The sequence below is a fragment of the Limulus polyphemus genome, unplaced genomic scaffold (genome assembly GCF_000517525.1).
Source record: "Limulus polyphemus unplaced genomic scaffold, Limulus_polyphemus-2.1.2 Scaffold237, whole genome shotgun sequence".
Taxonomy (NCBI): Eukaryota; Metazoa; Arthropoda; class Merostomata; order Xiphosura; family Limulidae; genus Limulus; species Limulus polyphemus.
In genome coordinates, this window is record NW_013665847.1 from 427,778 (window position 1) to 441,079 (window position 13,302).

Sequence of the window (13,302 nt, forward strand, 5' to 3'; positions counted from 1 at the left end):
CCTTTATTTAGTCTGTATGTTAAAGATCACAATAAACACTTTGTTACTTTAACACCACATGTTTAAAAAATATTAAATTCTGTAAAAGGTTAGAATTTAACCCTAAAGAATTAAATATTTTCAATAACTCACCCAAGGAAGAGAAGACAAACAATGACATGAAGGATGATGTTTATCAAATGATAACTAAAGGGCTCAAGCTCACTTATAAGATAGTTCAACCGGAATGTTAGGACACACAAGGGTCTGTAAGACTTATGGCTATGCTCCTAACAAAAAAAAAAAAACAAAAAAAATTAATGGGACAAGGAAAACATTTATCAGACTTATGGAACAGTTTGTAAAAATCATAACAGTTAAAATAATTTTAAATGGCTTAACGGAAAACAACAGTAATGTGCAAGACAACTGTATTGCGTATGTAAATAGTATTACCAAAATCTTACAAACAGAAAGCTTCAGGGTTATGGGTTGGCTTCTGTAAATTATATACAAAAAACTTTTATTTAACTTCAATGGTAAATGACAGTTACTAACCTGGCATATAGCTCATTTAAAGCTATAAAGATGAGTATAAATGGCAAATATGATCTTGAGCATTAGTAAGTATCAAGATTTAATAAATTAAAACCTGGAAGATACTACAGATAATGCAAAATAAAAATCAGTTAATTAAAACTTTTACTTTAGATCAAAATTGCTATTTTCTACAGCTTTTATAAACTTTTATGAATCATCAAGCTGTGCTGAAATATTTACACCAATATTTATTCAAAAAGCAATAATTTATTTGAACATATATGATAAAATTAGCAGATTACATTTAAGCATAAACTAAAGGTCAATCTACATTTATGTTAATTATGAATTTCAGTTTCCTGGTTACCTAACACATATTGATTAAATAAAATTTTATAGTGTATAGAATAACAGAAAAACCTATTTATCCATTTCTAAATTATCATACAATAACATTTAGTAACCAGATTCACCAATGAAGAATTCTCACACACAGATTTTGAAATGACCCCTAGTCACTCTGCTAAATTTTGTTTCAAGCAATACACACACACCTTACTGTCATTTATTTAGTTAACAATTTTCAGAAGTATATCAGTCCTGACAGTACTCAATTAACTTATGCTTAGAATTTACTGAAGAAACAGCTTTAAACTGGGTGAATACTCATAGACGAAATGTACTTTTTCTGATACAAAACTAAAGATGAAAATTTCCACTCTACTATACAACACATTTAAGTCAATCAGAAGTTTCACAGAATACTAAAAGAAGGCATGTCTTACATCACAGAACTAAAAACCTTAAAACTAGAATAATCAAGATATTATTAGTTATGTCCACTGATGGTAAAGGACTGTCAATTGACATTTTTAAGTTACTATATAAATGGTTTTGATACACAGCTAAAATCAGTGACACTTCTTTCTGACTGTAAAACATGCTTGCTGTATTCAGTGTGATGAATTACAGCTACTTAAACCATTCTGTTAAACGTAGTTGCTAGGGATGTAGGGTTATATTTTGAGCAAAGAAAGTGTCTTCAAAAAAAAGAAAAACTAATAAAATTTCAACAGGTTGCAGCATGTAAAAACAAAATATCTTATATATATTACGAATTGTGGTGTCTGTCTGAGCGCTCTTCTGTCTCCCGTTTGAAAAGTTCCGCACGCAAAGCTCAACATTCACTTTTCAAATGACGGGAGAATAGGCATGAATAATGTTGATGCCAAATTTTATTTCGCAAGCAGGATATTCTATATTATATTGTTAGGAATTAATTCCACTATCATTCACATTTCAAAATGTGACTTCAAAAATAAAAATGTAGATTTACGGTATGTTATTGTTGAGCGGCTCTTAACATGGTTGAACAATTACTTTTCGCGGTTGGCGGAATAAGTAGCTCAGAGCTTTGGTTCTGAGTGAAATTAAGAGTGCAACACAATTAACCCTTATAAAGTCTATGAAATAATTTAAATTGACAGATTAACTTAAACTTTTCCCATCACTGGGGACGGGTACTTTTTGCTTGTGATTTGATAAGTATAATGTTTACTCAGTATCAAAATATTTATCACACTTATTATTAATTACAACTGCTTAGTAGTACTTTATAGTAAAACAGCTTATATTTTGTGTTCTTACTATATTATAAACTAACATTGTTTGCTATGGTAACAACGTATTTTCGTAGTTACACGTTTATGTTGTAATCGTACAATTATGTCACTGACATAACTAGTACGTTTATATTCTTTAAATTAAATAAAAAATCTTGCTTTTCTACAGGTTTAGCTTTTTAACGCATTTCAATAAATGTGTGTCTGTATATATTCTAGTTCAAAGATTAAGTATAAAAATTCACAATTTAGAGTTATAGGATCTTTCAAATTAAAAATGTATTTCACACGAGCTTCCCAATAAACTTTTTAAGCAAAGCTATTTCAAACGTCTTTACGATTCGTCGTCTTTAAAAATATTCATTAAGTTTTGAACATGAAACCTGACAGCATGTGTTTAAAATCACAGACAGCTACAGCATCAGTTTTTTATTGTTTGTGTATGGTTTATATATACAGGCTGACCTAAATTAGAAATTAATTAACTATTATTTTAACACCGACTTCTAGAAAGGAAATGCAGTGATTAACTGTGACCAAAAGTAAGGAACAGAGTTCAGCAGTTAGGGTTCAAGTTGAAAAGAAAACCTGTTTCCTAAGTATACAGGTTCGGTCATTTTGACCGACAAATGCACATGTCACGACCTTTTAAAGTTACAATTAAAATTTAATGAAACAAGTTTATTCTCAATGCATGTTAATAAACTTGGCGTCAAAACGTAGTTTATAATTCAACTTTTAATATCACAAAGTTTTAATTCTTTAATTTTAAATAGGAATATTCAAATAAATTTTCAATCTTCTCTGCATCATGTAATTAGGTAGCTCCGAATTGCCAATTTTAGATGTTTTTTCAACCTCTACGTAATTTCCTAATTTTCCGAGAAATTTCACACTTATAATAGAAATTTCCGAGATAAAAAGTCAATTTGTAGCCCCCATTCTTCTTATTTTACCGAGATATAAATAATAAAGTTAAACCCTCCTAGTACACCCTGTCTACATTTGCTATTGGATAATTTCTAAGTAACAGAAAGCGATGATTTCAATTTACTGGATGCTATGAGACCTGGAGTCGATGAGATAACCAGTTTTGAGAAATCTGCTGTCGTTTTTATTGTTTTGCCAGAAGAACTCTGCTTGACTATGTATGGAAATTATTCAACCCATTTCTAGTTTAATTAAAAAGGCAGATAAATTATTTTAGTTTCAGCACATTCTTATTTATATGCGTAGCAATATTTTGTATTCTAATTGTGTATTTGAAATTTAAAAAAATAACTTCCGTGCCCACACTATTCTTGCTAAGAAGTACGCCTAGTGCTGACATGAACTTTATCGTACGAGTACAAAAGCTCGAGAAAAAGGCAAGATTTCCGAAGTAACTAAATTGTAACCGCACAGTATTCCTGAACTCCCGATAATCCGAAGTTTTTGTTTTTCGCGATATAAGTCAAACTAAATGAAGAAAGAAATTCGTAGGTTCATAACAAATAAAAAGTGTAAAGGGTAGATGTTGGTGGGGGGTTCAGGGAATCAGCCGCCCCTGACGACTAGCTATCGTTTTAAATACAAACAACAAAAATATTGGAATTGTCATTGTAGTCTACAGCTGATTGCATTGGATCGATGTCAAGATAATTTTACTGACTGGAAGCTTTCAACATGTTTAATGAGTTGAGGATATTAACATTCGTTGTCACAACACTATGGAATAAGAATCTTGAAAGTCCATTATCTCAGAAGAACTAGGTGTGTAAATAAACGGGCTATGCAGCTAACACTGTACATGCACATAAGAAAATAACTTGCGAAAATGGTAAACATTATCCACCCATTTAACATTTTAACTATAAAAAAAAGTAACTAAAATGTAAAAATTAGAAAATCACTAGGTTGTATAAAAAACCTTAAATTAAATGAAGTAAAGCAAATATTGTGTGTCATTCTTGGTAAATGGACCTTTATTTAAACAAAGCTATTCTGCGTAATAAATAGCTATAGCCGTACTCTGAGTAGGTCTAGATGCAACTGTAAAGTCAAATCAAATGGAAATTATTAGCGTTGGCCGTAAAGATAAATTGTAATTGTCTGTTACAATGTGCAGTTTTTCTCGACAGAAAAAAAAAAGAGAGTAATTTAGAGATATTTAGTGTGTGTATGTGTGGTTAAAAGCCTGTATATAGTGTTTGAGTGGAGAATAAAGGTTCTAAAGGCTATGCAATTAAAACATGAAACTGTAAGATGAAAAAAGTATTTTTATTCTCGATATGAAAGTCAACTTCCACTCGAACTGATTCAGTATAGGTTTTCTTAAGTTTACGGACAAAATCTAGCACATCTACATTATAAAAAAATAGTGTATACGAATATCACTGGGACAATCATATTATAATTCACCCAGCATTTCTGGTGGAAATGACGTTACATTAAATTTGTAGTGTATTAGGTAAAAAGTTTCATTTTTTGCGAACGACTTATATGTAACGTTTACTGACTATTTGCTAAATTTCGTGTAAATTAAGAGTTATAGTAGATATAGTTTCATACTTAAGTTCCGCCTCCAAAGCTTGTTTTTGCCTTTTGTTGATATCAATATAATTGACAGTGACGCTATTGGTCGCATGTACTTCTCACAACTGTATCAAGGTTTCAGTTCGTTATCAATAATACGTGGGTTTGTTTGCGGAAAACCACAGATTAACTGATATGGTCAGTACTAAATTGTTGAATATTAGACTTTCAGTGGTGATTCAACAATGGTGTGGAAAGATGTCAGTATGAATTAAAACATAAACCTGATTGTACTTCTGAAAAGCAGATTTAATGACTATAATATATTAACAAGGCTTTATATTCAACTGTATACGATCTTTCACACCTGCAACATGACTACACTGGCTCAATGCTGTACAACACCCGGTGTCAAATTATTAGGATTATGGTGGATACTTGAAAAAAAAAACATAAAACCATTGGGTTATGCACCAGTTGACCAGAAGTCCTGGTCAAAGTCAGATCACCGTTGGGAACTTCTTGGACGCCAATACTTTATCAAACGTTATGTTTCACAAATATCGACATTGTATTAACGTCAACGGTGGGTAAAGTTATTTTCTTTACTGAATATATATACTTTTCTCCAAATGCGACTCTCTCTTAGCGAAACTGTTTCGGTCAAACCCTAAGTTTCAGTTTGGTCATACTAATGTTGCCCGGGCTATAACCACTGTCAATGAAACCGATTCATAAACTATGTTCAGTGAATAAACAGTGATCCTAATACACCGTAATGTTCAGCTCTATTGGTTTATTTGGTTATATAAAAATGTTATAAAACATTAACCCAATCATTTTTGGTGTATTTTGTATTTTATGGCACATCTACATTAAAAAAAGTATATGCGAATATCACTGGGACAATTATATTATAATTCACCCAACATTTCTGGTGGAAATGACGTTACACTAAATTTTTCTAGTGTATTTGTTTATGCTATTTATTGCAAAGTCTGTGGTTCGGCTATATAGAAACATTTCTTTTAAATTATTAAACAAAAACTTTATCAAAAATAAAGATTGCGCCACATAAGTAAAAACATTATTCATGCCGATCTTCTGAACACACATTTTAGGCTTACACTACAAACAAGGTTCCAAGGGGAGTTTCTTCCCTCTCTCTCTTACATAATATCAGATGAAACGAACTGTGGGCTACAAGTTAAACCTCCAACAGCTCACTAATACATGTATTTGTATATTTACAATTCTAACTAATATTTAAACCTACACGTTAAACAAAACAAAACAAAAAAGACAGATTTAATGAAAAACAACAGCAAAAGAAAAGCCAGGAGGTAGTGAAATTCAGGGTTCGAACAACAAAAACAAGGAAAAAATTTTAACTGAAAACGGAAACACAGAGAATTGACTTCAATCAGAAAGAACGTCAAACTGAAAGACAAGTATTCGACCCACTTTTGACTGAAAATATTATAAAAGTATACCAACAGGATTGGCTGTATTTAGAAAACCACAAGACAGCAAGGACTATATAAACACAATATTGCTGAACGAAATAACGATATATAAACATGTTGTTGTTCTCGATCGAATACATGCCGCTAGATACTTTAATACGGTATTCCAATCTTACGACTTTCTATTTCCCCTTTTTTACGGCATAAAAACACTGCAGTTTTTACACATCTTGATAGAAACAGTTTCTTCTAACCCAAGTAGAACAATTTTAATTTCACCGTTTTCATTTTTTTTATTACCTTACAAGAACCCTCGTTTTTTGTTATATCGTGTTTCTCCCAACTACGAGATTTTGATAACGTGGTTTTGATTATGAACGGCGTATGTTTCATGATTTATTCATATTCCTTCCTTCAGCTAGCTACAAAATGTCAAACTCCTTCATTCAAAATTCAAATATTTTCACTGGTATTTGAAATTCCTTCCTATTCCAAGTTCATTGGGTGGGTTTGTGTCTGCATTTTATTTTTGAATGATGAATTTTGTAAGGTTTATGTTCGAGCCTATGCTATATATATATATATATATATATATATATTATACATTCACACACAAGCACACGAATTGATGTCCAGTTGCAAGAGATGCCTACAGTGTATGTCGTATTACCGTTATTAATCTCGGGATATTATGTGAATTTTTGGTGGTAATTATTTCACCACACTTTCTTTACTTACACGAATAAAATTAAATTTGGAATACCAAAATCGTAAATATGGTGTACAAAATAAGATAGAAAAAACAACAACGTTTATTACCATTGTAAACACGTGGAACATAACTACAACAAGAAATGTGTCTCAAACCAAAAAGAAAACGTCTGTGATATAACATGACTAAATTATTATTTTTTGAACTGCTACAGACGTTTTGCATTGAAATACATTTGTTTTGTGAATTTTAATACAAGAGACAACATGAAACGATTTCGTTTTCAGTTTAAACACCAGTGTTCATGATTTTGTAAACATCATATTGAATTATTACCTTTTGCCTAAGAAAAAAGAAAATTTTTATTTTCTAGAAACAAAGTCATACTTAGTTAATATTCATAACTTTATCAAATTAAATATATTTTACATTACTTGTGGTTTTTGTTATATGGAATATGTTTGTTTTAGAGTTTATCTATACTTTTAAATATTCATTAATATGGAATATTGTAAAATAAATGCTTATAATGGTTTCGTTTTTGCAAATTTGCGCATAAATGCAAAATAAATGATTGACAAAACGGGTACTTTCAAACCATTAAAGTTTGAACAAGGCTTATATCTTCCTGACGTGTGTGGATTCACGTATGAAAACTAGACAATTTAATTCCAGATAGTTTATTTTCGAGTATTGTGTTTTAGCATCCTTTACTCACCACAGTAAATCTATATTTATATAGGTATTTGGAGAATATAAAAGATTAACACCACCGATTTATTCTTATAAATTACTAAATATACAAACTGTTTAAAGAAATGTAATTTTTTTCTCTCATCACCAAAATTGTGATTTTTCGGAGATAAAATAGCGTGAAGTCCAATCTATGGATTTACTCGCTACAATTATGATAGTGAAGAAAAAAACAATCGTCGTTAAACCGCTGATACGATGAATCGTAGAAAAAAAAACAACAAATTAGTTGCATCAATATTACATATTATTCAAATCTATGTATATAAAGCAGAGATGTTGGCCGCCTGTCTGGCGTCACAACTTGTGAGGAGCTGGCGGAACCAATTCCAATGACATATAGTAAAGGAACTCAAGTGGACCATTAAAGATAGAGCAGTTCGAGTTTGGAAGCCACTTCAATTATATCGCTTTAAAGTGAAGTATGTGAAGCAGACGCCAAGCGAAAATCAAGTTAAATGTCGAGTAGCATGTGAACCTTCGCATCGAACGAATATTCATGTGCCACAGTTCAAAACTCTCGAAAAGTCTGGCCCATGCCCCCATTTATAACACTACTTTTTAAGCTCGGCACGTATGCTATTACTTTTACAAATTAAATGTTCATCGTGATTAATAACGACAACTTAAACAAAAGACCATGGGCGCCCATAGAAATATTTTCAGGATGGGGGCAAAACATGTATGTAGGGAATCAGCTTTTACGGTATAAGTCAACAGACAAAAAAAAAGAAAAACGTATTATATGTGCTTAAACGCAAACACAAATTTAGAGTTATAATAATAATTACAAAAAATATTCAGTTTAACTACAATGTGAAATTAACATCACAATATGTGCATTTTTTTTGTAAAATGTAAGGGGAGGCAAATGCCTCTTCCTGCGGACGTCCATGCAATAGACCTCTTATCGTTTTGCGATTCGCCATTAACCACGGTTACTGGTGAGGATTAAATTTTCAGTAAGAAATAGTGAAAGATATAGACTGAGTTCTAGATTACATTCTCATCGAATTTCACAATTTGATTACGATATAAAATAAATTAAGGAGCCTGATTATGTTACTGGTCCCAGTAATTTATGTTTATAATCTTATAGGTAGCAACTTTGAGCAATGGAAGAAGACGAGTATATACTATCTAACAATATATATACACTTCAAGTTTCTAAGTTTATTTGTAAATTTTTAACATCTCCATCTGAAGCATATAGATGAACAAAAAGACAATTCGTATCTCAAAAGTTACAAGCATTTTTTTTTTACAAAATACCTGAGATAATTTATTTTGAGACATAAAATATGTTTTAAACGGAAATATTAAACAGTCTGAATGCAAAACACTCATACTTAAACATTGATGTTTTGATTTAGGACGCAAAATATGGTTTAGTAAATGTTTTGAAAGTCTCAACTCAAAAGAAAGAAAAAATTTTTAAAGTGATAAAAAAATCAAATTTTACTTTGTGTCTGAAGTCTAAACCCGAGACATTTCAATATATATTGTATAACTATGCTTGAAAGAGGAGGGTGGAAAGACAGGACAGAGAAACTACTGGAACAAGGTAAAAAATTTCGAACACTCAAGTTATCTACTGATATGAGCAACACACTATTTGTATAAAATGGTTCTGAACTGTGGAAGTACACGTAGCCACAAAGAATAAAAAGTTTTTGTGACAGGTTTACCTGTATTAAAAGCAGAACAAATTTATTTATTTCAAGGTGGCAGCAGTAAACAAGTGCATAAACACACACACACACACACACACACCAAAAAACATTCAGAAGTGCAACTAGACTTCAACGTAAAACCCATACATACCTTATGAATAGGCGTTCCCCAAAAGTCATTCCAAAAAAGGTTGACAAAAGGCGTCTCGGGTCTCAGGTCCCGATTGTCTTTAACTGCTGACACGTCGTCGAAAACAAACCCACAACCTAACGAGTTCAAATAGCACACAGATGCCAATACTGCAACTGCTACATAATATCCGGTCTGTATCTGGTTCATCATTCCTCCCTGGAATCAAAGAAACTCTCCTTTTTCAACTTGTAAAAAAGTATAAGCTATTGTTTCAGACCTATGATGAAAACTCGCTTTTGAGAATTATTTTAGAAATTGATAATAGAGAAATAGGTATTCAACACATATTGAATAAAAACAAATTTAAAGTGTTATGAACCGAGTTCGTTAATTATAAAACCTTAAAATTAGTTCAAACATAAATCAAGGAAAAATGAATTAACTTGATGTTTAAAACTCCCCAGTACAGTTTTAAATAAAATCTGTATTGTCTTTTAAAAAAGTATTAAAACACTTTGACGTTAATAAATTGAACAAATAGTAGACAAATTATTTCAAACGAAATCAAACAAACGTCATTAATAAAATAAATAGCTACTAATCAATGTTTTAGCTTACCGGTTTTAAATCTTGCAGCCTTTAATTCGTTAAACCAACAAAACAATAACAGTGTACAAGAAAGTAGTGCACATAAATCGGATTCAACGTCGTTGTCAGAATCAGCCATACGATTAGGAAGTAAATGTTCCGCTTTTGTCTTCCCTTGAGGTTTTGTTTCATAAATTTGAATACCTTCTGGAACCACACACTTAACGTTGAGCTAACAAAAGCCTGTTTTAGACAATGTAAATTTCCGAGCCTGGAATATATCAGTTATTGTACGGTGATAATAAACCTGCACATTAAAATAGGTTGATATACCCATAAATTCAATTTTCCTCGTACTTCTGGTCCTGGACAGAAAACTACAGTCTACAAAGCACATCCTTTGACCTACAAAGATCACGCATGATATACGCGCTCTCTTCACCACTCTTAACTTAATTAATTTGACTATTCACAAAGTTAGCATGACGACTTTAAATCTTGTTCCTTCAGGTAATCATAGTTACATAATCAAACAGATTAAACTTAATACAACCATATTCGAATAAATCCACTCATCTTTAAATGTAATTATCTTTTGATAAACCCTCTAGATTATTATTAAAAGTAAATATCATCTCTCTCTTGAACACATCAAAATGGGATTTCAAAAGATGAGCTAGAAATAAAAAGCGATAGAGTATAAAGCAACGAATGCGTTAAGTTCCTAAAAAAAAGACTAAGATGGTTTAACTATACACAAATTTATATAATCGTATATATGCGTTCTCCATTTCGACTCTTTTTAAAGAGTTGAAAACGAAATTAAAATTCCAATGCGGTACATCAAAACGTTTCTGGTAACAAAAATAAGAATATTATAAATGCGCTTAAAAATGTGAATTCTTAAAGATGGCAATAATAGTAAAGACAAGTTATTGTTGTCTTCAGTGTTTGTTTGTTTTTGAATTTCGTGCAAAGCTACACGAGGGCTATCTGCGCTAGCCGTCCCTAATTTAGCAGTAAAATACAAGAGGGAAAGCAGCTAGTCATCACCACCCACTGCCAACGAATAGTGGGATTGACTGTCACTTTATAACGCCCCCACGGCTGAAAAGACGAGCATGTTTGGTGGGACGAGAATTCGAACTCACGACCCTCAGATTACGAGACAAGCGCCTAAGCCGCCTGGCCATGCCGCACCCCCCTTTAGTGTAAATACAAGTATTATTGTTTTGTAATCAAACTGTCAAGCAATGTTTAGCAAACATACAATTCTTGAATGTATTTGAAAAACATCGTAAACGTGTTTCTCCATAACCTGACTAATGCCTAGATTTTACGAAAAATGCATCTGTTAATATTCTCAGAAGCGATAGATTAGCAATAACAACTATTTGGCTATGACTCGTTTTCTTGTATTCTCGTGTTAATAGTAAGTTTATCTAACCCAAATTAATTGTGTATAATATATTATACAAGATACTTATAAACCTCAAACTGACTGGGTATATATTATACTACGAATCTCAAGCCTGACTTCTGGAATGGAAAATTCAAAGTTATATAAATCATTTAACCCATTCCAGAACATGAAAAAATGGTTGACTATAATTCTTAGAGCGCACGACTTTAAAAATCTCTGAAGAGGGAAGATTACATTCACTTCATTATTTTTTTCAATATCAAAAATCATTTGTCTAAGCCAAGCTAAGCTAACTTCTGTATAGTGACACCGTGGTGATCGAGTTCAATGTTCATACTTAGTAACCTATATAATTACCTACAACTAACTGCTAGATATTAATACTTTAATTAGTTACTAATTAACATAGAATTAGTTCATATCTTAACTTTAGTCTGCTAATTTACTGATGTTCTCAGAATTTTGCCCAAAGCTACTCGAGGGCTATCCGCACTAGTCATACCTAACTTTAAAGTGATATGCTAGAGGGAAGGCAGCTGGCTAACACCAACAACCGTTGAGATTTGACCGTCACTCGTACAACGCACTCACAACCCTAGAGTGCGGAATGCATTTTTTTTCTTAGTGGTAACGGGGCTCGAACCACGAAACTTTGGATCCAAAAATGGCACTCTAACCACTTGGCTGCACTTAGTCCGAACTTTAAACTAATGTGATTTTTTAAAATATTGAAACTACTAAAGCTATCTGCCACCGTCCCTAACTTTGACCTGCCGACCACGGGGAAGACATCTAAATGACAGCGCCCATTGCCAACTCCTTAAAAATTAATAATGTGACTGACTGACATATTATAACACATACACACACAACTGAAAGGGCATTTTCGGCACCGGGTTTCTATCCCGCAAGTCGAGTGTCCTAGCCACCAGGCCAAATGTCAGAGATAAAACGTTAAAACTTTAATACTGAAATAGTTTATGTCGAGAAGCATAGTAACTAACATGTTTGAAACTACCGAACATAGTAACAAAATATTCCTTTGTTTCATTTTTTTTTCCATAGAATTTTCACAGCTGTGTCTCAAGAAGAGTAACAAACAGGAATATAGTTCCAAATACTGAATAGTTGTTCTAGTCAAATATACTAACTCGCCTTTCTGCATATGAACAAACAACAACAACAAAAGACGCGGCCTTCCGCCTTCCTCACTATACACCGGCGTGCTACGTTGAAAAACACACATCATTACACACTATACAAGACCGCATTTCTAAACTCGCCGTCAAATACTACAAAAAAGCCACCCACCGAAATTCACTCACAGCCGAATTTCCTAAAATTGCCGCCACCCCCAAACAATTGTACAAATACCTATCCCCATACAACATGATACATAACACCACTACCACACCTCCATGATCAACAAAACTACTCATAACATATTATATTCTTTGCTTAATCATTTCACTGTTCAGTATCTTTCCAGGTATTCAACCCGTCACTAGATCTTCACCTAGGCACTAGTCGGGCTTCTATTTGGTCCCGACTAGTGAAAGTGGGTTTTCTCGGGGTACTCCTCTTCCCCACCCCCACATCAAATTCTTTGGCATTGGATCTATAGATCCCAGCCTTGGCACTTGGATCCACTGATCCCCGCCAAACCCTGTAAAGGCCCGTTTGCTCCATTTTGTTTCGATAACTTGTCAAAAACGGCTGCCGACTTGCTCCTTCTTCAAAGATCAACCGGCCCCTGCTACGCCTTGGACTTGCCTTCACTTCTGCCTACTTGCCTCACCATCATACGTATATATATACGGGAATATATATATGTGTAATTTTTTAAAATTAATTAATTAATTATTATTACTTCTTCTTCTCCCATACGGCTCATTATTC

General features: G+C 32.6%; 1 protein-coding gene across 4 annotated transcripts in view; it reads right to left on the bottom strand.

Moving 5' to 3' along the window:
* Window positions 1-13,302, bottom strand: part of LOC106478647 (transmembrane and TPR repeat-containing protein CG4050-like) — a 109,536-nt gene that overhangs the window by 33,593 nt on the left and 62,641 nt on the right. For all 4 annotated transcript variants that reach the window (XM_013939203.2, XM_022382279.1, XM_022382280.1 and 1 more), the window contains exons 2-3: window positions 9,411-9,608; window positions 133-269 (exon numbers count right to left, since the gene is read on the bottom strand). In XM_013939203.2, the coding sequence (XP_013794657.1) occupies window positions 133-269; window positions 9,411-9,602 (329 nt within the window). In that variant the 5' untranslated portion in view covers window positions 9,603-9,608. The remainder of the gene's footprint in view (window positions 1-132; window positions 270-9,410; window positions 9,609-13,302) is intronic.